Consider the following 27,241-nt stretch of genomic DNA (forward strand, 5'->3'; position numbering starts at 1 on the left):
GCATGTAGTTTTAATTTTCCTCTATTTCTAAAATTATCTTCATTCACTTTTTTCTTATATTTTTCCAGTGCTGGGACTTGAACCAAAGAGCTTATACATATTAAGTGAATATTCTTACCTTGTATTAACAAATACCTGGATTCCAGAGCCCCTCCTCCAACACAAAATAAAAATCAAAGAAAATTTAGAGGCTGAAAATAAACACAAATGTAGATTAGCAGCATAGCTTTATTTTCTTTAGCAACAAACATTGAAGCACCAGAACAAATGGCCCCTACGTGCGTGAAAAAAAAATTAGGCCCCCACATTTATGTAGCAGCTACTATTTCTGGAATCTTTTCACTAAGGAAACTTGTACTGCTTAGTCGATGGGGATAAGGTCAGACCTGGGTCCCCAGCCAGGCTTAACAGGAAATCGGGGGCCCAAAGAGCTGAATGGTGTTCACCACTAGAGAAAGCTGGTCAAAAAAGTTCATGATGGAAATTCGGAGGAGGCGAGAATCTTCCGCGATCCAGTGTCTAAGAGTAAAGAAAAGAACATTAAATTCAAACTAGTAGTTTCCTATTTCTTTCCTATTATTATTATTATTATTATTATTATTATTATTATTATTATTATTATTATTATTATTTTGGAAAGAGATAGCGAATCTCACTATGTAGCCATGGTTGGCCTAGGGCTTGCTATGTAGACCTAGCTGGCCTGGAACTCACAGTAATCAGACCATCCGCCTTTCTCCTGGCTCCTATCGGTTCTTCATCTCCCCTCCGGCATCCATAGTAGGTAGAGACTGGTTTAGCGCACCCTAGTGTGATGTCTCTGAGGAAGTGCATCCTTGGGGTGGAAAATGGCCCAGACACCTACCCAGCATGCTCTACTCTTTCAACACTTACACCTCCAGCACGCTGCCGCTCACTTTAAGTTCCTTCTCTACCAGTCCTTGGTGTGGTTCGACATCAGGAGCTAGGGACCCACAGGCGATTTCCGCCTCCAAAGAGGTAGGGAAAGGCACGAAGAGGGCGCTGGTGGAGACTCAGGAAAGGCACCATCTTGAATCGACTTTGCCTCCTTAGCCTTCTAAAATCATCGCATCTGGTCTAAGATCCCCAGGCTACATCTTCCCACAATGCTTGGGCCATTCCACTCATTTCCCTCCACCCTTCCTTCATCCCTCCTCTGTTCTCAAGGAATTTCTCATGCCCAGACCATCTGTGGTTAACATACCCCAATCGCGGGTCCCTCTGCTTCCCCCCCCCCCTCTGCTTTTTTCCCTTTTTTACCCTCCTCCAGACTACCCCCTTTCCCGCTTCAAGCAGCCCGCAGATGGCCCAGCTGTCCATGTCCGGTAGGATACAATTTATGATGTCGGATTCCAGGCCTTTGGGTTAAAAGCACGGAGCTTTTGCTGGAATTTCGGGGGGCTTCCAGTGCTCTTGCAACAGGGTGAGCTCCACTGGGAAAAACTGCCATTGTGCCTGCATTACCAGGACAGAAGCGGCCAGTCGGATTGTCGGCGCCATCTGCAGTATGGCTTAACCCTGCGTGTGCCGTCTGCATGGCTGCTGTTGCTCCTCCTTCAAACCCATCCTCCTGTCACCAGCCCGCCTCCTCCGCCATTGCTGCGGCTCAGAACCCGCCTTATCCTCCGGAAGCTCCGCCCCCGCAAGGCTGCCATTCCACAGGCGCCTGTGCGAATTGAGAGAGCCGGCAAGAGGACTGTCCGGGAATCTATAGGCTTATCTGGTTGGCTTCTGCTCTAAAGTACATCACCACGCCAAGCTGTCCCTTCAGGCTCCTAAAAGGGACCTAAGGTTATATTTTCCAAAAAACAAAAACCAACCAAAACCAAAACACTATCAAACCAAAAAACTATCAGGTGGCCTGGTATTGTGATGCTTCCTGAAATCTTAGCATTTAGGACCGCGGTTCTCAATCTATGGATCACAATCGAGGGTCACATATCATATCCTGCGTATCATATATTTACATTAAAACCCATAACAGTAGCAAAATTACAGTTATGAAGTAGCAATGAAAAATAATTTTATGGTTGGGGTCACCACAATATAGAGGATTAAAGGGTTACAGCATTAGGGTGGTTGAGAACCACTGATTTAGGAGGTAGGAGTAGTTCTTTGCTTAAGCTCGAGATCAGTCTGATCTACATAACCACTTCCAGGCCATCCAGACTTACATATTTATACCATCTCAAAACCAGTCACAAAACCAAAAAACAAAACAAAACAAAACAAAACAAAAAAAAAAACAAACCATCAACAAACAAATGAAGTGAAATGAGATTTTGAGTATCAGCAAACAAGAGGTTTTCCTTTAAAATAGGTTGTACGCCTGCATTTTTGTCTCCTCTATGTCATTTCCCAGCAAGATCCGTAATCTGTGCCTGAACATGCTTTTTTTTAAAAAAAAAAAAGATGTGTTTATTTTTCCAGATAAGTTCTCATAGCCAGGGCTACATGCCTTTAATTCCAACACTTTGGAGGTAGAGCAGGTGGATCTCTGTGAAGTTGAAATCAACCTGGTCTTCATAGTGAGTTCTAAGACAGCTATATAGTGAGACACTGTTGAGGGTGGTGGTGGAGGGAAAGGAAGGAGATAGAGAGGAGACAGAGAAGAGAGAGGTGAAAGAGATTCTATGAAGTCCTGGCTGTTGTGGAACTTGTTCTGTAGACCAGGCTGGCCTCAAACTCACAGATCTTCATGCCTCTGCCTTCTGAGTGCCAGGATTAAAGGCACAAAGCATAACCCTCACCCCAGGTAAGATTTATTTATTTTTATTTTATGTCTTTGAGTGTTTCCTCTGCTTGTATATAAGTATACCTCCTGTGTGCAGTGCCTGGTGTCTGTGTGAATCCTGGAACTGGAGTTATGGGTGGTTATATACTGTCATGTGGGTTCTGTGAACTGAATCTAGGCTCTTTGTAAGAAAGAGCAGCAAGTTCTAATTACTGAACCATATCTCCAGCTCCTCTCCTTGAACACCTTCAAAAGCTCTGAGATTGATTTTCTTTTACAACTGTCTACAGCTTATCCTCCATACAATCATTTCTAATGGGCTAGAGAGAGAGATGGCTCAATGGTTAAGAGCACTGACTGCTCTTCCAAAGGTCCTGAGTTCAAATCCCAGCAACCACATGGTGGTTCACAACAATCATCTAATGAGATCTGATGCCCTCTTCTGGTGTGTCTGAAGACAGCTACAGTGTACTTATATACATAATAAAATAAATAAATCTTTAAGAAAAATCATTTCTAATTTCATTTTTAAAATATCTCTTGGACTGGTGAGATGGTTCAGTGGTTAAGAGCACTGACTGCTCTTCCAGAGGTCCTGAGTTCAATTCCCAGCAACCACATGGTGGCTCACAACCATCTGCAATGGGATCCAGTCCCCTCTTCCAGTGTGTCTGAAAAGAACAACTGCGTACTCACATAGAAGAAATAAATCTTTAAAAAAAATTGGAGCTGGAGAGATGGCTCAACTTTTAACAGAACTGGCTGCTCTTGCAGAGGACCTGGGTTCCATTCTCACCACCCATCTAACAGCTCACAAGAAATGATTCAGGAGGATCTGATGCCCTATTCTGGCTTCCATGGTCACCAGGAATATGTCTGTTGCAAAGAGACACATACAGGACAAACACCCATACATATAAAAAATAAAATAATTAAACATTTTTAAAACTCTAAAAATGGGCTGGAGAGGTGGCTCAGTGGTTAAGAGCACTGACTGCTCTTCCAGAGGTCCTGAGTTCAATTCCCAGCAACCACGTGGTGGCTCACAACCATCTGTAATGGAATTTGATACCCACTTCTGGTGTATCTGAAGACAGTGACAGTGTACTTATATAGAATAAAATAAATAAATTGATCTTAGAAAACTCTAAAAATAAGAAAGGTGGCAGTGGGTTGGGCAGCACACATTTGGTATAGCACTTATGTGACATTTCAAGGTCCTGGTTTCATTCCTAACCGACCAACCAAAAAACCAACCATCTCTAAAATGTTTTGTTGCACTTGGAGTATAATCCAAAGTTTCTGCAGTTGTTTATAAGATCCTTGTATAATGTGGCTCAAGTTCTCCCTCTGGCCTTGTGCCCCCTGCTGGGTCCATATTCTGTACAGTAACTGGGGCCTTCTCTCTGCTTCTGAGCAAGGATGGCCTACCCTCAGCATTTTGTACTTGCCTCTTCTATTAGTAAGAATATCCCTGAACTTTCTTATGACTTGCTTATCAACATTAGGATTTAATTTCCAATGTTACCTTTCAAAAACTAATCAGAAATGCTAGAGCTAAAAGATGTTATAAACCAAATGTACCTAAATCTATAGAACATTTCACCCAAACACAAAAGAATATACCTTCTTCTCAGCACCTCATGGAAGTGTCTCTAAAATTCACCATATTGGTCACAAAGCACACTTCAACAGATATAAGACAACTAAAATAACCCCTTGAATTTTATCAGATAATCATGGACTAAAACTGGACTTCAAGAACAACAACAACAACAACAACAACAACAGAAACAACAGAAAACCTACAAACTCATGAAAACTGAACAACTCTCTACTCAACTTCCAGGTCAAATAAAGACAGAATTAAAGACTTTCTGGAATTCAATGAAAATGAAGGCACAACATTCCCAAACTTATTGGTTTGAAACTATGAAAGCAGTGCTAAGAAGAAATTTCATAGCACTAAATGCCTTCATAAAGAAATTTGAGAGTTCTCATAGTAGCAATTTAATAGTACACCTGGAAGCCTTAAAACAAAAAGAAGCAAGCACAACCAAAAGGAGTAGATGGCAGGAAATAATCAAATTGAGGGGTGAAGAAGAAAAGAAGCAAAGAGAACAATACAAATAATCAATGAAACAAAGAATTGGTTCTTTGAGAAAATCAATAAAATAGAGAACCCTTAGCCAAACTAAAAGACACTGAGAGACAGTATCCAAATTAACAAAATCAGAAACAAAAGAGGGACAGACACCAAGGGAATCCAAAGAATCATGAGGACATACTTTAAAAACCTGTACTTCATCAAATTAAAAAATCTAAAAGCAATGGATAACTTCCTCAGCAGGTACCATTTACCCAAGTTAAATCAAGATCAATATAAGCAATTTAAACATATCTATAATCCCTAGTGAGGTAGAAGCAGTCATTACAAGTCTCCCAACACCCCTCCCCTGCAAAAACCATGGGTCAGATGGTCTTAGCACTGAATTCTACCAGACTTTCAAATACAAGCTAATACCAATTTTTTAATTATTACATGAAATATAAAGAGAAGAAACAATGCCAAATTCATTTTATGAAGCTGCAATCACTGATACCCAAACCACAGAGACTCCCATAAAAAGAAAATTACAAACCAATTTCCCTCATAAAAGTTTAAGCCAGGGGTTGGGGATTTAGCTCAGTGGCAAGCGCAAGGCCCTGGGTTCGGTCCTCAGCTCCGGAAAAAAAAAAAGAAAGAAAGAAAAAAAAAGAAAGTAGTTTAAAAAGTTTAAGCCAAAATACTCAATAAAAAATACTCACAAACCAAATTGAAGAACACATCAAAAAACATCATCTACCATGATCAAGTAGGCTTCATCCCAGAAGTGCAGGCATGATTTAATATATGAAAATCTATCAGTGTAATCCACCATATAAACAAACTGAAAGAAAAAAAATCACATAATCATCTCAGTAGATGATGAATAAACCTTTGACAAAATCTAACACTTCTTCATGTTAAAAGTCTTAGAGTGATCAGGGATACAAGGCCCATACCTAAACACAATAAATGCAATATACAGCAAACCAATAGCCAACTTCAAATTAAATGAACAGAAACTCAAAGCAATTCTTTGTTAGGCAAAAGACAAGGATCCACTCTCTCCCTGTCTATTCAATATAGAACTTGAAGTTCTAGCTAGAGCAATAAGACAACAAAAAGAGATCAAGAGGATACAGGTTCAAAAGGAAGAAATCAATGTATTGCTATCTGCAGATGATATGATAGTATACTTAAGTGACCCCCAAAAGTTCTACCAGAGAACCCTTATAGCTGATAAACACTTTCAGCAAAGTAGCTAGATACAAAATTAACTAAAAAAAAAAAAAAGTAGCCCACCTATATTCAAACTTAAACAGGCTGAGAAAGAAATCAGGAAAACACCTTTTACAATGGCTACAACTAATATAAAATATATTGAGGGTAACTCTAACCAAGCAAGTGAAAGGTCTATATGACAAAAACTTCAAGTCCCAGAAGAAACTGAAGAAGATATCAAAAGATGGAAAGATTGCTAGGCAGTGGTAGCACACTTAATCTCAGCACTTGGGAGGCAGAAGCATGTGTATCTCTGTGAGTTGGAGGCCAGCCTCATCTATTTAGTAAATTCAGGACAGCCAGAGCTGCTACACAGAGAAAACCCATCTCAACAATCAACAAACCAACAAACAAAAAATCAAAACAAAAGACAAGAATAGAAAGAAGATAGCACAATCTCCCATGCCCATGGATCTATAGGATTAACAGTAAAAACGGCCATCTTACCAAAAGCAATTACAGATTCAATGCAATCCCCATCAAATTTTCAATATAATTCCTCACAGATCTTGAGAGGACAATTCTCAACTTCATGTAGAAAACAAACAAACAAACAAAAAACCAGAATAACTAAAACAATCTTGAACAATGAAGAAACCTCTGGAGGTTTCACCTTTTCTGATTTCAAGCTGTATTACAGAGCAAAAGTAATAAATACAGCATGCTATTGACATAAAACCATACACATTGATCAAACTGAATCAAATTGAAGACCCAGGCATAAATCCACACACCTTTAGACCACTGTTTTTTATTATTATTTAAATAGCTGGGAAATACACACTGGCAAAAAGACAGCATCTTTTTTTTCCCTCCGCTGTCTACAGGGAACACCCTGCAGACAAAATTTTATTCTTTATAGAAACAAAGTCACTGCTCAGCACCTCCCTTGTCTTTATCCATAGGGAAAAAACCAGCTGATCCCTCCAGGGGGCGACAGCAGCCAGGGGGGTGGGGTGGTCCAGCGGTGATGAAGAACTTGCTGGAAGTCCCTAGTTCTGGTTCCCAGAATCAGCTGTCATCCACCTCCTCCTCAGACTCTCCCTCAGACTCAGGTGTGCTCTCGGGCAGGTCATCGTCCATCTGCTGGAATCTCCCTGACTGGGCATCCCACATGTATTTGATGGTCACTTTGAATTTGGCCATCTCATACCCAAACAGCTTCAGGACACGGGCCTGCTCTGGGGTCAGCACGTCACCCTCCTTTCATACTTCATAGTCAAGACAGCAGGGTCACCACACAAAAGACAGCATCTTTAACATATGGTACTGCCAAACTAGATTTCTGAATGTAGTAGAATGTAAATAGATCCATTATTTATCACTGTGCACAAAACTCAAGTCCAAGTGGATCAAAAAACCTCAACATGGGGGCTGAGAGATGGCTCAGTGGTTAAGAGCATTGACTGCTCTTCCAGAGGTCCTGAGTTCAATTCCCAGCAACCACATGGCTGCTCATAACCATCTGTAATGAGATCTGATGCCCTCTTCTGGTGTCTGAAGACAGCTACAGTGTACTTCTATATAATAAATAAATCTAAAACAAACAAACAAACAAACAAACAAACAAACAAAAAAAACCCCTCGGGTTGGGGATTTAGTTCAGTGGTAGAGTGCTTGCCTAGCAAGCACAAGGCCCTGGGTTTGGTCCCCAGCTCCAAAAAAAAAAAAAAAAAAAAAAGAAAAAAAAAACTCAACATAAAACCTGATACACTGAACATGATAGAAAAGAAAGTGGGGGATTGTAGGGGGAGTTTCCCTGATTGTTTCCCTAATTATTTTCCTAATTGTTGATTGGCTAATAAAGATAGCAGAAGTTAATCATTGGGAGAAGATATGGAGGTGGGATTTTCAGGGCAGGGCAGGAAGAGAAGGGGAGAAGATTGAAGTCGGACTGGGCAGGGGGCGGATGAGAAGTTGTGGACATGTAGTTTCTCGGGTCACCGATAGTTTGTGACATAAGCACCCTGCGGAGGCCAAGGAAGATGGGGCAGGATAATCTTCGCCCAGCAGTGCTATGTGGATGGTTTTAAAGTGTTAGAACTCTCTAGTGTTTTCCATTTGTGACGATTTAGGAGGGCGAGAGAGAGGGCATAACCTCAGAGCGGTCTTTGGTGGTCAGTGTAGCCAACCACTGGGGTAGTCAGTCTTTAGCTCCAGGCGTTCATCAGAATAGGTTTGGATTAGCAAGTCAGCCTCAGGAACCAGGGCCAGATTGCAGTTTTCGGCAAGGAGGAATGGGCGGCTACCAATTCTAGAGCCTAGTCCGACCAGGTGTGGATTTCTAAAAAGTATACGTAACAGGGAATAACCTTTGATACATTGGCACAGGAGGCAGCTTCCTGAACAGCATGCCAATAGTTCAGGCACGAAGATCAACAATTAATAAATGGGACCTCATGAAACTGAAAAGCTTCAGTAAGGCAAAGGACACTGATAGTAGGACAAAACAGCAACCAACAGATTTGGAAAAAGATTTCACCAACCCTACATCTGACAGAGGAACCTATACCGAACACTGCTTGGATGATCAAGAACCAGAGACTAGATAGCCTAGAGACCTAGGGTAAAACCAAGTACCACAGGTTTTAAAAAGTAGCAATATAATGATTCCTAATGATACTCTGCCATAGATCAGTGCCTTGCTCAGCATCATTAGAGAAGTATCTCCTGCAGCAGATGGGAACAAATCCAGAGACCCACAGTCAGACAATGTGCATGTGTGTGTGTGCTGTGTGTGTGTGTGTGTGTGTGAGAGAGAGAGAGAGAGAGAGAGAGACAGAGAGAGAGAGACAGAGAGAGAGAGAGAGAAAGAGACAGAGACAGAGACAGAGACAGAGAGAGAGAGAGGTATCTTGGAAGACTCAGCCTCAAATGGAGTATCTCCATCAAATTCCTGCCCTCAAGGCTCAGGGTACCCTACAAAAGAGGAGGAAAAAGATAAGAGCCAGAGGGCATGAAGGACACCAGGAGAAGACCTTCTAAATCAATTGAGCAAAGTTCATATGAGCTCAGAGATTGAAGCAGTAATCACAGGACCTACATGGGTCGGCACCAGGTTCTCTGTTTATATGTATAATATTATAACAATATAATACATAATATGCATTGTAGCTTTCAGTTTAGTATTTTTATGGGACTCTTGGGTGTGTGAACAACTGGGTCTCTGATTCTTGTGCCTTCTCTTGGGATCTTTTCCTTCTGTTGGTTTACCTTGTCCAACTTTGACGTGATGGCTTTTGTTTTATCTTACTCTATTTTACTTTGTTATGTCTTAGAAACCTATTCTTTTCCAGTGAGAGACAGACAGAAAGGGAGTGAATCTGGATGGAAGGGGGCATGGGGAGAAACTGGGAGGAATAGAGGGAGGGAAAACTGTAATCAGGATATATTGCATAAGAATCTCCCTCCCTTCCTTCTTTCTGTTTTGAGACAGTTTCTCTATGTAGCCTTGGCCCCTGGCTGTCCTGGAATTCACTCTATAGATCAGGCTGGCCTCAAATTCAAGAGATCAGCCTGTTTCTGCCTCCCAAGTGCTAGGCATGCACCACCACCACTAGGCAAGAATCTATTTTCAATAGAAGGGAAAGAAAATGAAGTTAAAAAGTAAAAATGTTATGCTGAAACCAAGCTTCCTAAGGTAACCTAAAGGATTAATTTTATTTTTTATTTGTTTTTGAGATAGAGTCTCTCTACATAGCCTTAGCTGCCCTGGAACTCACTATGTAGACAAAGTTAGCCTCAAACTCACAGCAATCCTTCTGCCTCTGCCTCCTAAGTGGTGGGATCAAAGGTGTGTACCACCAAACCAGAATTTTAAGATACATTTTAAATTGGGAGAAAAGCTGAGGGTATATTCATTGTTTGAATTGTTTCCTTAGAAGGTGCAAAGTCCTGGGGTCATTCCCTATTACCACCAAAAGTACCTAAATAAGCAAACAACCTCAAAGCAAAGCTGGGCATGGTAGTTAAATCCTCAAACCAAACCCAACAGAGACAGAATTGAACATACATAACCCTGAGGTAAAAGTTTCAGAAGGGCTAAACCAGAAACTACTTAAAATGCTTTTCTTTTTTTTTTTTTTTTCTTTTTTTTTTTTTTTTTTTCGAGCTGGGGACAGAACCCAGGGCCTTGCGCCTGCTAGGCAAGCGCTCTACCACTGAGCTAAATCCCCAACCCCTTAAAATGCTTTTCTATAGGGGATTGAGATGGTTATTCTCCAGGCTTCTGCAGCAAGTGCTTTTACCTGCTGAGCCGCCTCAATGTCTCTTTTCCACTTTTTAAAAATCATTTTTTTGTAGAGGGTCTCACTGAGGGTCAAGTTGCTCTTTATGCCTTGTGCTGAGGTGACCCTTTCACCTTAGTCACTTGAGTAGCTGGCAGGTATGCACTGCCACACCCAGCCAATTCAGGACCCTTTAAGTACAACACTGTTACCATACTCCTTGTGGGATATATCCTAAGGACAAAAATAACTGACTTTCTTTTTAGCATATTTAATGCTGATAATGTAGATGAGGTGAGTGTGAAGCTATTTTGGGTCTATGTTAAGATAACATTTTCTTTATCTGGTAAAGAAAATGAGTAAATATATCATTGTTGTCAGAAACTAGACTTCTCACTGTGGTATGAGGAAGGTGTCAGCATGATCTTGTGATTTCTTAAAATATGTGAGTATATATATTTCTAAGGTTTATCTATTAAAGGGGTCTAGAAGCAGTGATCATTCACAGTGAAGTATCCGTAGATCTTGGTTTCAATGAACAGACAAATACTATTCTCCAGTAACAGGCTGATCCTTAGTCATGGGCAAGAAAATATATAAGGTGGGCCTAGAGTATATTGTGGTGCTAGAATAAAAGATGTTATAATAGAAAGGAGGCCATTAGACACGAAAGAAATCACAAGTTCACCCAGCAGTGGTGGCAATGCCTTTAATTTCAGCACTTGGGAGGCAGAGGTGGTAGATCTCTATTTCTGTTGAGTTCAAGGCCAGCCTGGTCTACAATGAGTTCCAGAACAGCCAAGGATATACAGAGAAACCCTGTGTCAAGACAAACAAACAAAATTTTTTAAAAGATAAAGAAGAAACCAGAAGTTAATACCAAAACTTCTCTTATTAATTAATTTGTCCCCTGTGAATATCCAATTCAATGAGCTTCACCATAAATGCTGAGCTCATGAGTCTGTCCCAGCTCCCAGAATATTTGTCTTTGGGAGGCCACTTGAGCTGGATTCTTCATTCATGCTATCTCCTAGTGTGATTGTGTTCACATCACATACCTAGGACCAAGGCCCCAATCTGAAAGTCAGGCAGTGGCTCTCAGTAACTTGTGTTGGGCAGGGGGCAGTAAGTGGATTAATGCCACTTCTTGGGTTATACAGGACCATGTCTATGGCAAATATTCCTATCCCTGATATTCCATCTCTGATGAGGGCCCTTAGAGTTGAGCCTGCTGGTGTATAGGGAGCCATACCAAATTCAAGGCAAATGCAGCATCTGCATCCTGTGTCCACTATTTTCACTAGCCTACTTTATGGCTCCTTTCCCATTTCTCATCCCAGCAGTATTTGTTGCCTCTTGTCTTCCTTCCTCTTATCTGCCACCTTGCTCTGACAGAGCTCCCCAGGGCTTAACACCACTTATTTGATACTCTTCTGTTGTACATATATCTTGTGGAATGAGGTTTCTGAGGACTTCTTGGCCTACCATACAGTGGGAACAACCTCCATCTTGTCCCTGTAGTGGCAGCGCTGATGGGCTCTCCCTTGTAGATGCCTGTCCTTGAGTTGAGTTGCACTGGTGCTATCCCTATGCTCTGGCCCCTCTTTAAATTCCTCTGTGGTTGGTAAAGCCCCTTGGGGTTGAGACCTCACCTTTTTTTTTTACGAGGTGGCTTTTGACTCCTGATTTTATTATTCATTTTTTCTATTAAAAGTAGTCTTTTTAAAGCACCTTTCTCTGGGTAGCCACCACAATCATCCTTCTGGTATCTAGGGCTCCCTGTTTATAGATAATTCCTAGGCATAGCAGTCTGGTTATATGAGCTTAGGGATAAAGCTAGAACTGGGTTCAAGTTGTGGATCACCCACTTCCCCGACTTGGCAGTTAAATGAGGATGAAATAAGTGCCCTGCATAGAAAAGGTTCATAATAATCCAATAGCTGACTATCAAAAGAAGCCATCTTCTTGCTTTTCTGGGCCACCTTTTCCATTATAGGGCCCCCAATGCATATTTCAAGGGCTCCTCACTTATCTCCATGTCCAATCTCATCTCACCTCTGCTACTGACCTCCCACATACACAGACATCTTAGCCTCCCAAGGCAAACAGACATCAGACCCCTTTCAGAACTCCTTCCTACATTTGTGAGTTTTTTGTTTCAGTCATAGCTTGATTCAGGAGGAACTCTCAAGAATAGTTCCTTTTCTATAGGTAGCTACTTAGCCAAACCTGTCGATTGTCCCATTATATAAACTAATCCAAACACTGTCATCTCATCTTTGGGCAAGGTAAGCATGTTGCAGGCTTCTGGCACTCTGAATTAAGAAGCATTGGCTCAAGAGACTCATGAACATATCTATGGTTTGTTTTTGCTTTTAGAAACTTTAAATATTTTTGAATTAAAGTCTCAGAAAATGCTCCTTGTCTGAGTCCTCATCCCTTCTTCCTCTACTATCTCTAAGGAAGTCATGTTCTTTCTGGTGGAATGTTTCCTGTATTTGACAGTTGCCATCTGCACCCACCAGGACATCCATTTACTTTTTCTCCCTGGTACAGTTCATGTGTCCAGGAAAGAGACCACAAGACCACCTAAATAGGTGCTAATGCATAATCAACAACAACTTTTCCCATATTCCCAGCCCAAATATTACACAGGATTCAGTTCTGACCAATAAGAGACAGCATTTATTTGCTGGGGCATCTGAGACAGAAGCTATGCTACAGAGAGAAAGTGCTCCTCACTGGCAGTGAATAAAAGATTTTGATGAAGCTGTAGACAGCTTTGATCCTTGGAAGTGGTGGTGAGGATGAAGCAGATCCTGGAGAATTCAGAGGGAGGCAGGAAAAAAGCTGGATGTTTGGTGAAATTGTTCATCCACTGCCAGTACTCCTAGGCTTTTTCAGTTTTATAAGCCAGTAAGTTTACTGTTCTTAAACCAATTATTGGAAACCAAAAGCACTCTAGCTTATTAATAGAGTTCCTTTTGGTGAAACATCTCACATGCATCTTTAGTGTTAATTTTATAAATACATTCCCTGACTCAAAGTGAACAAGGTCATTGGCAAGCTCATTATCTGAGCTGCCACTCTCTACATAAGCTCACAAGCAGGTCCCCGATGTGGTACCCCAGGTCTTAGGAATACCAGGGTCTATCATCACCTGAACATCCCCGCAGGCCTTACTTTATATTCCTGTACTCAAGATTTGATCCACAAGGCCTATACAGGAGGCCAGTGGGCAGGAAAGGCAAGTGTAGTCCAAGAATATTCAGAGTAGAGTGGCTTTCCTAGCAAAAGTGGAAGGACAGTAGTGTCCTGCAGGTGACTATCTTCTAGCTTGACTGCTCCCAGGGATCCTCCTCAAAGGAGCTAGTACTTACATGACCTTTAGCACCCAGACATAGGTACAGTGAAAAGAGGAATCACTGTCTTCAGTATATATTTCTCTTTCTCAGCACCCTGAGTTCCTTCTTAAGCAATGAAGGTGTGCAAAGTAAAAGCCCCTGTATACAGGGGCAGAGGAAGCATCCGTCCCATACTGTGGGTGAACACTTGGTAAGGAGACCAAGGCAGAGAGTCCTAGTTGTGACACTGCCTTGCTGAATCACTGGTTGTCCCTTGTGGGTGAGACTTACTGCCAGGAGGAGCCAAGCAGATAGGGTGTCCCTCCCCCGGAGAAGAGCTATGTTACAAAGGCCCAGGATACTCCATCCAGTGGCCCATGCTTGGCTATCACTTCCCTTTTGGCTTCAGTTTGCTTACTGAACTGCAGGTGATGAGAGCAGAGACTCCTACCTTGAGCTGGGAAAGGGGGAAGGAAACTTATTCAGGTCAGAGAAGTGGCTAACATGGAACAGACTAGACTCACTTTGGTTGGGGACCAAAGTAGCACAGAAAGTTGACTCAAGTCATAGAATGGAGCTGGGGTATCTTTCTGATCCTCCAGCCCCTAACCTGCTTGTTATTCAAGAGCACACTGGCTGCAGCAGTGGAGGGGCCCTGGATAGCTATCACTTGGCTTCCTATGGAGATTTGCCAAGGGCTATGACAGATATACTAGAGGGCAGGTGACAGGGATTAGTGGCTTCCTGAGGGAGTCTTTTGAGGGTGTATGCTGAGTGGGCTAAAGGGAATGCTAAGGCCCATCTCTCAAAACATCACACTCTTTCTCCTCCAGAGGCACTTCTACAGGCTGTCTAGACTTGGACCCTGCCTGTCCCAAGCCATTGCTAGGTGTCTCTACAGTGAAGCCTCAACTTAGCTGTGGGAGGCAGAAGAGAACTCAGGCCATGTACTCTGAGTACGTAGCACCTAGCAAGAGCCGGATACATACCAGCTATTATTATCACTATGAGCCAAACTGCGACATGAGAACACATTTAATGCAACATGCAGCTGTGGCCTGACCTGGGATTTCTCCCCACAATCCCACAATGCTATTTGCAGAACCCTTTTCCATGGCCTCAGTCACTTCAGGGTGTAGAAAGCGGCTGGCCAAACGTTCGATGTCATCCAGTGTTAGGCGGCTCAAGGACCTGTCATAATCCTGAAGAGAAAAGACCAGGTGGATTCAGGGGGTGCCAGTGGGAAGGAGTAGGATGCAATAGGTAGGGCTGGGGTACAAGCATTACGATGGGAAGTCCAGCATCACTCTTCTCACCCTCTGTAGTTGTTCCAGGACCCTGCTGGCATCTCCTATACTGAAGTGACGAGCCAGGACTTTGGAGATCAGCTGCCAGATAGGGGTGGCTGAGGAGTCGACCAGTCTGTGGGCAGACCCTTCTTCCAGTAGCACCTTCTCCAAAGGCTTAACAACTAGGTTGAGCTTAGAATTGGGCCCAATGTTGTAATCTGACAGTCGCTTCTCATCTGCCAAAGAGAGATTGGTGTGGTTCCTTCCTCACTGATGGTGGCTGGGAAGCAATTCTGCCACAGACAGCCAGAGTGAAGCATTGCAGCATCTGGCTATGGGGAGGTGGGGTGGTGATGGCTCAGCTACTTTTCTGAGGTCCAGTGGCATCCAGTGCCCTGATCCGTTACACTGTCCTGTACATCCCGTCCCCTAGCTTCCTATGGGGCTCCCTGGATGGCTCCTTTCCCTGGTTACCTGCTAGGGCCTTGCCCTTGAACAGCAGACGTTGCTGGCGCACAGGGACATTCAGCTTATCCGAGACCAGGTGCTTCAGTGTTGACACTAGCTCGTCCTCCGCCACCTGATCCGGCCGAGGTGGAGAGGCAAGGGCTCAGCCCGAATTCCCTGGGCGGTGAAACCCTCGCACCCCCTCCTGAGGTCAGCTCTCCCGGCCTCCCGCTACCCGCCTTCGGCCCCCAGCGGCAGGAGTGGGTGAGTGCAGCAGCAGCCTGCAGGGTGACCTTACCTGTAGGCTGCACTCCCTGCCCTGGAGCGCTTTCACGGTCAGCTGCATGATGTCCACCGCACCGTCCACTACGGCGAACGCAAACCCCAACGGTCTCCTACTGCGCGACGCTGCCCCGGGCGCGCGCCGGAACCGCCCGCCGCCGCCGGAAGCCGTGAAAGGGGCGCGCCCGCCTCGTGGCTCCCGCCTGCGCGTTCTTCAGTCCCGCCTCTGGGCCTTTGTATCTGCCCGGGTAGTGCCTTGGGTAGTCTGCCACCTGGGCTTAATGGTGTGGGGACGTGGGCATGCCCCGCCTACTGGGATCGAAGTGAGGCCAGGATTGCTTAGCTTGGGAGCTGTGGCTTGAAAGGAAGGACTCGTCCTGTGCTAATTCCCACCCTGCTGGTTGACCAAGTCAGTGCAAACACTCGGTAATGTCTCTCAGATACAGAAATGTTCCAGTCTTGCCTGCCATAGCTTGATGGCGTTCTACTGCCTTTTTAGTCTAGCTGCAAAAGTATCCTGACTGAAGCTCAGAAGTAGTGGACGGAGGCCTCTGCTCTCCTCGCTCATAGTGCAGAGGTCTGCCCTGTTGGGGAGGGTTGTTAGAGCAAAGCCTTTGTAGATCTGCGGATACAGCTCAAAGGTACATGTCTACTATGTGCAAAACAGAGTAAGTGAGGAGGAGACAGTGGGCTCTGTGCAGGGTCACAAAGCTTATTCACCATTCTGGCCCATACCTTTCCAGACCCACTTTTCTTACCCCAATTCACAGGCTCCAAGGGACAGACTGGAAGGGACCCGAGCTTGCTTTTGTTTTTTTTTATTGAAATATATTTCTGGGAAATACCCAACTATCTAACTCAGCATGGCCTCTTTGGCACTGAAAGCTGGGGGGAAGAGTAAAAAAATAAGCCTAGATTTGTCTGAGTGCATAGTGCATGAGAACTAAAGGCCTTTGGTATACAAGAGAGGAGTATGGGGACTGGGGGTTATAAAACTTGATCCAGGGGGGCTCAGGGAACAGGAAAAAAGCTGCTGTAGATGAACTGGCCAATAACCAAAACCAGCATCTCGGAGGTACCACTCAGTGCCACAATGAAAGGGGCCTGAGAGGCATAGTCTGCTTGAAGGCGGCGCAGAGACAGCTGTAGCATGGCTAAAGCTAACAGGCTGTTTTGCACCCCTACCTCAATGCTGACTGTTCGCCGCTGGGCCACTGGCAGCTTCAGGCAGATGGCCAGGCTGTAGCCCACCAAGAGGCCAACAAGAGGCACTGTGAAACCCACCAGTACAATGGGTAACCTGACTCCACTAGGATGAAGACCCCCATGTGGTAGGCTAGGAACAGGCCACCCAGGAGAAGTACAAAGCTGAAGGGCTTGATGACCTGTAGCAGTAGCTCAGAGAACTTGGGGAGTTTGGACTTGATAACTACACCTGCTGCTATGGGGATGGCAATGAACAGCAGGGTCCCAGTATCTTGGAGATGGGCACGTGGAGTGTTTCATGGATGCTGAGAAGGTAGCTGTAGATGGCTGATGAGAGTGGCAGGAAACCAGTGGCAGCTACTGTTGAGATGAAAGTCATGGAGATGGCCAGGGTGACATCTCCTCCAAGGAGGAGACTGAAGAGGTAGCTCCCTCCACCACCAGGTGATGAGCAGGTAATGATGAGGCCCAGAGCTAAGGCCTTGGGTAGCATGAAGACTTTGGCCATCAGGAAAGCATAGAAGGGCATGACCAGAAACTGGCCCAAGAGGCCCAACAGCATGGGTTGGGGGCTCTGTAGGAGCTCCTTCAAAACTTCAAGTTCCACTTTGCACCCAAATGAACACTTGTTGACAAAGATAAGAGGCAGAAGCAGGTAGAGTATTGATTCTCTGAGAAGTGGCCCAAGTTGGCGTTGAGGGCAGAAGAGAGGTCTTCAGCAGGTGACACCCTGATGCAGAAATCTCTCCGTTCTTCGATCAGCAGGGGTGGGGCCTCATGGGAATCCATGAGCTGGAGGTGGAGTGGGGCTAGCCCAGCCAGACCCGAGTGGATGCTCACCACGAAGCCGCCTCCACTGCCCCAGGTTATGGCACTTACATTTTTAACGGTCAGCACCTCTGTGTCCAGGGATATAACCCTCAGTGTGGGGCTGGGGCCTGTCCCGTTGGCCTGTCCAGTATACTGGCTAGAGATCACAATGATACCCTCACTCTTCTCAGGGAAATCAAACTCTGTCACTGAGCCATCCCCAATACTCAAATAGTGACCAATTCTGTGGCCCAGAGCAGTGCTGATGTTGGCACTGGCCATCACTTGGGCCCCCCATGTCAAGCTGATGAACAGCAGGACAGTTCCAAGCATGCCTACAAAACCTGTACAACCACCCTGTCCTCTCAGGCCAGGCAACTGCTGGGAGCTACCTCTGCTTTTCCTGACCACCATGGCACTTCACAAAGGATAGTGTTTTCAGGCTTCTTGGGTATTAGGGGAACACCTTTGCTTGTGCTGTTGGAATGTCCTGAGAAGGGTCCATGGGAAGGTCCTGGTCCTTTGTTTTCTTCCTTGATATCAGGACTTTTCCTGAAAAGAGAAGGGGCAAAGAAAGAGGCTAATAAAGAGGAGAAACTGCATGCTTAGGAGCATGGGGCTCTCAATCCTTTACCTCTAGTTTTGGAATAGTGCTGGCCCTTGAATGTTATTCAGCCATCTCCTCTTTGAGCACAACTGCCACAAGCTTCTCAGCCCTCAAGAGGGGTCACTTACATATGGGAAACTCCACTTAGGCTGCCAAATTCCATGGACTTTGTTACAATGGGAACCTCATAGAGAAGTTCTAATACTGAGGGCAATCTCTACCCTGTCACCACTAGCCCATCCCACACTCATTTTAAGATGCAATGATACCACCATGAGAATGAACTAAGTTGCTGCCTGGAGGGGCTAAGTATGGTGTCTCACTCCTGTCATCCCAATACTTGGGAAGTGGAGCCATTTATTTGATTTGATTTGTTTGGAAATGAACTATCAAGTCTCCCAGGCTGCCCAGGAACTGACATCTTGGACTCCTGATTCTCTTGGCTCCACCAGGGGGGAGACAAAGAGACTGGTCAGATGAGAACAAAAGGTGCTGATAGGAACACTGGCTTGGGCCAGATCCAGGTCTTTAAAGAATAGAATAAAGGAGTTTAAGTGCCATTTGCCAGCTACAAAGTCTTAACAAAGTGCTGTAGGTGACTTCCTGAACCAAATGCTGCTACTGACAAGCTGTAGATATATGTCTTGTTTCATTTGCCCTATAGTTATGAGATGGAAGTTCTTGTGGGAAGCACACCCCTGTTTCTCAGGGAAGTTACACTAGGACTTCAGTAGGAACACAGTAAGGATACAATAGGTATTCACTGAGCAACCTTCTCTTGTCAGAGCTCCCTGGTTTCAAAATGGGAACTCTCATAGCTGCTGCTACATCTGAGACTCTGTACTTAGAGTCTTCTGGCATGTATTACCCTACCAGAGTCTTTTGGTTTGAGACAGGGTCTCTGTTCTGTTGGCCTGCAACTCAAATGTAAACTAGGCTGGCCTTAAATTTACAGAGATCTGCCTGCCTCTATCTCTTATGTGCTGTAATTAAAGGTATAGGCTACCACGTTTAGTCCTATGAAAGTCTTTTTGTTGTAGTTGCTACTGCTGCTGCTGCGGAGACAGGGCCTCATTGTGTAGTCTTGGCTGGCCTGAAATTCACCATGTAGACCAGGCTGGAACTCGGATCCACCTAGCTCTGCCTCCCAAGTGCTGAGATAAAGGTGTGTATCACCTACCAAAGCTTTAAACTTATAGTGAGCCTAAGTATTTCTAAGGGTAGAGTAATATGGGGCAAAAGGAGAGGTCAGCTTCCTTCCCTTTCTCAACTGGCTAGTTAACACTTTTATATCATCATCTGCTAGAACTGGGGCAACTAGATGGCAGTGGACATAGCAGGTTTTACATTATGCTGATTTTGAATATTGATCACTTACCCTGGAGGCCCTGGTTCAGTCTTGAGTCTCACTGATGAAGAAGGAGGCAGGAAAACCAAAGTAAAGTAACTAGTCAAGTAGAGAGGAAAAGATTAGGCATCAGAATAGTGTGAGCCAGTTAATGGAGCGGCTAAGTGCCACCCACCCATACTTCATCCTACCCGTATGATGGACCATAGTCACTGCAAAGAGGGATTTAGGATTTGGTCCCTATCCTACACCTCTGCTGATAGAGGAGCTGGAAGAGTTAAGAGTATACACACTCCAAGGCTAAGGAAGCAATACCGTCCGGAAGTTTTTTCCACAGCAGCAAAGTGTATGGTCTGAAGGATAACTAGCAGTGATGACCAGGTCTCCTCCGCACCTGGAGTCCAGGGGTTGTCAGGTGGTTAAAGAAGTTAGGAAGGGCTCACAACCCCTACGGGCAGTCTTGGGTTCAGAAGAGCCTTCACGTCACGCCCGCGCCCACAAGGCCTCTCGCTGGGTCTGTCCAGAGCTGGTGATCGCGCACAGCGGACGGAGCCAGAAGTCACTTCCCATCCTTCCTTACCTGGTTGAAGTCTCTCACCTGCTTCCGCGACTACAGAGCTCCTCACCAGCAGCGGCCGGGCCGGCAAACGCCGGCGAGCGAGGGCCGCCCCGCCCGGGCCTCGTCCCGCCCCCACAGGCTCCGCCCCACCAAGGCTCCACCCGCGTGCTAGGACTCCGCCCTCTCACAGAGGCACTAGGCCCTGGCGGGCTTGTGTCGAGTTCCCAACGGAAGTGACGTTTCTGGAAGTGACGCGCTGGCTCTACCACGTGAGACCCGACTTCCTAAGTCACCGCTATTGGCGTATGGAGCTATAAGTACGTTCTTGTGTGGTTACCGCCTCAGATAAAAATGGGGTGCTGGGAAGGTGATGTCAGAGGACAGTAAACTGATATTGAATTAAAGGTCATGCGGGGGTAGAAGTGAAGGCTCAGTGAGCGCTTTCTTCCTTTTCAGAGGACTCTGGTTCGATTCCCATCACCTACTTAGCAGCTTGCAGCCGTCTGTAACTACAATTCAGGAGATTTGATACCCTATTCTTGCCTCTGCCCATATTGGATGCATGTGGTGCACAGACAAACATACACATAAGTCATTTTTTAAAAGGTGACTTGTATGCAGGTGGTTGTTATTGCCATATCTACTCTTTTTGAAGTGTACAAAGTAAACTTGTTTATTTTACTATTTGTTTTGATCTCTCTCTTTTAATAAAAAATGAGGCTTGGAGACAGAAGCAGGCAAATTGCTGAGTTCGAGGTTAGCCAGGTCTACTGAGAGAGTTCCAGGCTGGCTGTCCAGGGCCACAGAGAAATCCTGTCTTGAAAAATCTATAAAATAAAATAAAGAATGAGGCTTTTGAAATGGCTCAGTTGGTAAAAACACTTGAGGCCTATCAATAGTACTAGTTCAATGGAAGGAAAAAACTGACTCCTAGAAGTTGTCCTCTGACCTCTGAGTACTCATACACAAATCATGCAAACGCAATTTTTAAAAAAAGGGTGATCCCAAAGTTACTGGAGAGTCTAGAATAAATGAGTATTATTCTAAAATGAACCCTTTCTCAGATATGCTAGCACTCCGAAGACTGAGACAGGGGTATTTTTTTTTTTTCTTTCCCTGAGACAGGGTTTCTCTGAGTAGCCCTGGTTGCCCTCGGTCTGCTGACCAGGCTGGCTTGGAACTCAGAGATCTGCCTGATTTGCTTCCTGAGTGCTGGTATTAACGTTGTGCACCACCACCTTGCCAAAGGATTGGATATTTTTTTTTTTTTGTTTTTTTTTCGAGCTGGGGACCAACCCAGGGGCCTTATGCCTCTAGGCAAAAAGGATTGGATATTTAAAGGCCAGTTTATCTTTTTAAAATAAATGAGGTGTGATGGTCCAACCCGTAGTTGGGCTCAACCAGAAAGGGGAAGTGGAGGGAGGAGCTAAAGGTCACCCTTAGCTATATAGCATGTTTAAAGCCAGCCTGAGCTACAGGAGACCTTACCTCACAACAAACAAGTGCTAAAGAAGGGGAGTGAGGGGTAGATATAATCTAAATACATTGTATTCATATATGAAATTACTGAATAATAAATAACTTAAAAGCCAAGGGAAAAAAGTAACTCCAGAGAGACAAGAGTGCATATGCTTGGGAAGACCTGAGTTTGGTTCCCACATTGCCATGTGGATCGCAACCTATGACTCCAACTCTGAGGGTTCTGACAGCTGGATTCCAAGGGCACCAGCACTCACATGTACTCAAACACATACATGAATACACAACTTAAAAATAAGTAGTTTTTAAAAATAAAAAAATAAATAAAGCTAAAGAACCTATTGGAGCTTGTGGTATATTTCAGTCACACAGCGTTGTCTAGTTTGCATTAAGACCTGGGTTTGGGGGGGCTGAGAGATGGCTCAGTGGTTAAGAGCTCCGACTGCTCTTCCAGAGGTCCTGAGTTCAATTCCCAGCAACCACATAGTGGCTCACAGCCATCTGTAATGGGATCTGATGCCCTCTTCTGGTGTCTGAAGTCAGTGACTGTGTGTACAAATACATAAAATAAATACATAAGTCTTTAAAAAAAAAAAAAGACCTGGGTTTGATCACCATAGAAATGAAACTCTGCCACTGTTGTGGGAGAAGCTAATTGCTCACAAATTTGGAGGTACTTGCTTCCAGGAAGTGCAAAGACATATGGTTAGGTGGTTGGGCATGTGGAGGAAAAAAAAATCACAAAACTCATATTTTTTTTCTTTTTTTCGGAGCTGGGGACTGAACCCAGGGCCTTGTGCCTGCTAGGCAAGCGCTCTACCACTGAGCTAAATCCCCAACCCCCTCATATCTCTTTTTAGCTTTCAAGTAAATAATAATTTTGATATGTTACATTAAAATTTTTTTAAAAAATACATTTATCTGGGACTGGAGAGACTGCTCAGTGATTAAAAGCACAGACTTTTCTTTTAGAAGACCTGAGTTTGTATACTAACACTCATGTCAGGTGGTTCCCTACTGCCTATAACTCCAGTTCCAGTGGATCCACTATCCTCTTCTGGCCTCATCAGGCACTACATGCATATGTACAAACTCATACACACGCTTTTTTATGACATTATTCCTGAACAGACTTAAACAAATGTCTACTTACCCCAGATACAGAACCAACAATAGACTAAAATGCAGATACCTGGACTTTATTGTGGGTTACGTACAGGAATATGGGTGAGGAGTTACAGGAGCAGAAATAACTGAAAGATAGCTCCATCACCAAAGCCCACTCCTGTATGGATGACAGTTCATAAATTCTGGAAACCTATAGCACACTGCATAGCCTGCAGGCAGCTCAGTGGGTCAGAGGGTATTCTTTTTCAGTGGTTCGGTTGGTCTTAGCTTGTACTGGGCAGCTCATCTGGTGTCTCTGCTTCTTTTGGGCTGCTATGTCTTTTTTTCTAGACTACCAGATCTGAGCAGCCCAACTGGCCTGAGAATGTCTCTCAGCAGTCTTTATTGCTTCTGTATCTTAGAGATGGAGGAGTAGAGTGAATCTGGTCAGTTTCATGGGCTTTCTGAAGCTATTTTGAGCTGTTTACTTTCTGTCTAAACTACTTTCCCTTCAAGATGGAATATTTCACTCTCTGAGGAAACTTCTACACAATACATATACACAATTTAAAAATAAAAAATTTAAAAAGTATTAAATATACATTTATCTAGCAGCCAGACAGAGAGATGGTTCAGTGGTTAAGAGCATATATTGCTCTTACAGAGGATCTGAGTTTGGTTCCCAGTACCCACACCAGGCTTGTAACTCCAGCTATAGGAGATCTGATGCCCTTGTCTGGACTTTGAAATCACCTGCAATCATATGTACATACCCCTTACAAAGGCACACACATATAATTTAAAAATAATAAACTGAGACAATAAATACATTTTAAAATCTATTATCAGTTACATTTATTTAACGGGTAGTTTCAGGCTCAGAAATCTCTATAGATGATATTCGATCTCTTTACAAAACGTTTGGGCTTTGAGCTTGTACAGAAAGCTTCATTCTGTGAATTTCTCCTGTTGTAGTACATTCTGAAGTTCTTTTGAAGAAAACTAAACCCAACCTCCAACTCTATGCAAGCCAGTCTCTCTGTCAAAAGGTACAATGCCCTTTTGTGTATGACCAAACTGGGCAAAGTGTGTTCTTAGGTCACTCGAGGCTACTATCAGAGGAACCCAGGTTACCATCAGAGGAATTTTTCTAATAAAAGCAATATGCTAACTGCTGCTTGTATGCAGTTCCATAGAACCTCTCACTGCTGGAACAGCCATGTTTAGACAATTATTTATTTTTGAGACAGAATTTCAGAGCTGGCATCAAACTTTTAATGTAGCTGAGAGGATGACTTTGATCTTTATTTGAATTCTTCTGCTTTCATCACCACAACAGAAAACCCAGTTTATATGGTACTGAGGATCAAATTCAGTACCTTGTTCATGTTAGGCAAGCATCCCATCAACTGATCTACAGCTACAGCCCTGAAATTCATTGCAAAACAATTTAAAGTGTATTTTAAAATATATTTTTGTGTGTGTGCTTGCATGAGTTTATGTGAACCATGTGTAGGCAGAAACTCTCTAAGGTGTTGGATCTCCTGGAATTGGAGTTACAAGTGGTTGTGAGCTGCCATGAGGTTGCTGGGAACTGAACCCAGGTCCTTTGGAAGAGCAGTAAGTACTCTATCTCCCCAGCCCCATATTGTGTTTTATAAAATTCAAATTAGTACACACACATATGACATACAAGTATGTATATATTTTAGGAGTATACATGCTCAAAGGCAATGGTTCTCAATGTGTGGATTGTGATGCCTTTGAGAATTGACTAACCCTTTCACATGAGTCACCTAAGACCATCTACATATTAGATATTTACATTATGATTCATAACAGTAGCAAACTTACAGTTCTGAAGTAGCAATGAAAAGAATTTTATGGTTGGGGTCACCACAACATGAAGAACTGTATTAAGAGGTTGCAGCATATGCCATAGTGGTGGTGGCTCAAACACCTTTAATCCCAGTACTCGGAAGGCAGAGGCAGGTGGATCTCTGACTTCAAGGCCAGCCTGGTCTACAGAGTAATTTCCAGGATAGCAAAGACTATAAAGAAACACCCTGTCTCAAAAAAAAAAAAAAAAAAAAAAAAAAAAAAGGTTGCAGCATTAGGAAGGTTGAAAAGTAGTGCTCTAAGGTGGTTGATGTCTGAATGACTAAATATTTACAGCTAGGAATTACAATTACACTTGTAATCCTAGTAAGAAGGAGCTGAGACAAGGAGGGTCAGTTTGAGGTCAGCTTCTAAATTAGTGAGCTTCAGGCAGCATGTTTTTTGTTTTTTGTTTTAAACATTTATTTATTATGTATACATCATACAGCTTTCTGCCTGCATGTATGCAACTACAGGCCAGAAGAGGGCACCAGACCTGATTATAGGTGGTTGTGAGCCGCCATGTGGTTGCTGGGAATTGAACTCAGGACCTCTGGAAGAGCAGACAATGCTCTTAACCTCTGAGCCATCTCTCCAGCCCCAGGCAGCATGGTTTTAGAGTGAGACCTTGTCTCAAAACAAAACAAAAACTAGGAGCTAGGGAAATGGTTCAGTGGGTAAGAATTCCCAATACTCCTGTAAAAATCTGTAGATCATTGCATGGGCTTGTAATGTCAGTGTTGGGGTGGGTAGAGACATGGATTCCAGGACTTTGCTGGCCAGACAGCCTTGCCATAACAGTAAACTTAGATTCAGTGAGAAACAAATATGAATATGAAAATGTCTTAAAAAATAATGTAGAGTGGTAGACAAAGTAATCTCATGCCCCCCATACCTCTCTGGGTTTAACACATGGCACACCTGGGCATGCAATGCAACATACATACATACACAAACACACACACACACACACACACACACACACACACACACACACACACACACACACACACACACGGGCTAGAGAGGTGGCTCAGAAGTTAAGAGCACTGATTGCTCTGTAACTTCAGTTCCAGGTGATCAGACACCCCTCTTCTGGCCTCTGCAAGCACTGGGAACAAAAAGTAGTGCACAAAGATATGTGCAGGCGGGGCTGGGATTTAACTCTCAGTGGTAGAGCGCCACCTAGGGAAGGCAAGGCCCTGCCCGGGTCCCCAACTCAAAAAAAAGAACAAAAAAAAAAAAAAAGATATGTGCAGGCAAAATACACAAAAATTAAGGTGGCAAGTAAGTGTAGAAAACAATTAAGGTTGACTTCTGGCCTCTATACACCTGTGCATCTGTACCCACCCCATATACCCTAACAAGGTGGACAGCACTGGAGGTACACCACTGGAAATTGTCCCCTGGTGTGCATACACATTCTCTCTCTCTCTCTCTCTCTCTCTCTCTCTCTCTCTCTCTCTCTCACACACACACACACACACACACACAAAACATACATACAAACAAAAAGACAAAGATTGGACAGTTACAATTGTCTGGGATGCACAGGTGGGTCTCGGCTTTTCTAGCTAATAGTAAGCATATTTAGCAAGATTCTGCTTCACCTGGGAGTAAGTTGCTAACCCAGAGAGCTTACACATCTCGTTCCTAACCTCTAGGGCCTGTTGTAGCTTTCGTAAACTCACCAGGGTCCTTTAACTTTTCTGTACAATGGCAATAATGACAAAACTTTCTAGAGTTGTGTGAACTATGTAAGCAAGCTGTATAAAACTAAAATCTTGAAAGAATAAGCTGAGACTTGTCTGACCTCTATTGGGAGCACTAGAAGTGTAGCTGAGGCAATACTGGCTACATTGTGGAAGCAGGTGAAAGGTGTACTGTATTTTTATTCTCTGTATACCTTGAGATTTTTTGAAATTTTCCATAATAGAAAAATCAAGAGACAAATATATTTTGATAATTGTGGATATACATCACTATCTGATTTTGTCAAAACTCAAAGAATGTGGGTCTAGGAGATGGCTCAGTGGATAAAAGCCTGAGTTTGATCCCTAGGACTCACATGATGGAAGGAAAGAATCAATTCCTGAAAGTTGTCCCCTGATTTTCACATATACACATGTAAAAAGATTAAAAAGTATGAACATCAAAGAATGCATAATACCCATAGCAAACATGATGTAAAAAAATTATTGTGACCAACATGAGTCTGATGGGCAGTTTCTGTAATTTTCACTCAGTTTGCTATGAACTTAAAATGGCTTTAAACAAAAAAAATGTTTTGTAAAGGGGACAACAGAAGTATAATTTTCTTTTGACAGTGCTGTGGATAGAACATAAGACCACTGAGCCCTCAGAATATACTTCATAGAATTTGGTACAGAGAGGCTGGAAGAGTGTTTAGTTTATAAAGTACTTGCTTCAAGTGTGAGGACCTGAGTTTGACTCCAGAACCCACCCACATAAATAAAAAGGCAGGGGAGGGAGACATAAATGGATACTTGGAGCTTAAGGCCTTAAGCCTAGTTCTG

General features: G+C 43.7%; 3 protein-coding genes across 3 annotated transcripts; all 3 read right to left on the reverse strand.

Annotated features, from left to right (window-relative positions):
- Positions 1-210: 210 nt before the first annotated feature.
- On the reverse strand, positions 211-1,645 carry Lage3 (L antigen family member 3). Its single transcript, XM_032890332.1, has 3 exons — positions 1,356-1,645; positions 895-1,023; positions 211-519 (listed from the first exon to the last, which is right to left on the reverse strand). Exons 1-3 carry the CDS (start codon positions 1,556-1,558, stop codon positions 405-407), a joined length of 447 nt encoding a protein of 148 aa, XP_032746223.1. The 5' UTR covers positions 1,559-1,645; the 3' UTR covers positions 211-404.
- Positions 1,646-13,005: 11,360 nt separating this feature from the next.
- On the reverse strand, positions 13,006-15,877 carry Ubl4a (ubiquitin like 4A). Its single transcript, XM_032889860.1, has 4 exons — positions 15,727-15,877; positions 15,456-15,561; positions 15,009-15,217; positions 13,006-14,894 (listed from the first exon to the last, which is right to left on the reverse strand). The coding sequence occupies exons 1-4, from the start codon at positions 15,772-15,774 to the stop codon at positions 14,697-14,699; spliced, it is 561 nt and encodes a 186-aa protein (XP_032745751.1). The 5' UTR covers positions 15,775-15,877; the 3' UTR covers positions 13,006-14,696.
- Positions 15,878-16,512: 635 nt separating this feature from the next.
- Slc10a3 (solute carrier family 10 member 3) lies at positions 16,513-20,066 on the reverse strand. The gene is given in 5 exon segments (XM_032889859.1): positions 16,513-17,020; positions 17,023-17,184; positions 17,187-17,582; positions 17,585-18,278; positions 19,712-20,066. Coding segments are annotated over 4 exon segments (1,413 nt in total). The 5' UTR covers positions 18,141-18,278; positions 19,712-20,066; the 3' UTR covers positions 16,513-16,721.
- Between the last annotated feature and the right edge of the window lie 7,175 nt (positions 20,067-27,241).

This window comes from Rattus rattus, chromosome X (assembly GCF_011064425.1).
Source record: "Rattus rattus isolate New Zealand chromosome X, Rrattus_CSIRO_v1, whole genome shotgun sequence".
NCBI lineage: Eukaryota > Metazoa > Chordata > Mammalia > Rodentia > Muridae > Rattus > Rattus rattus.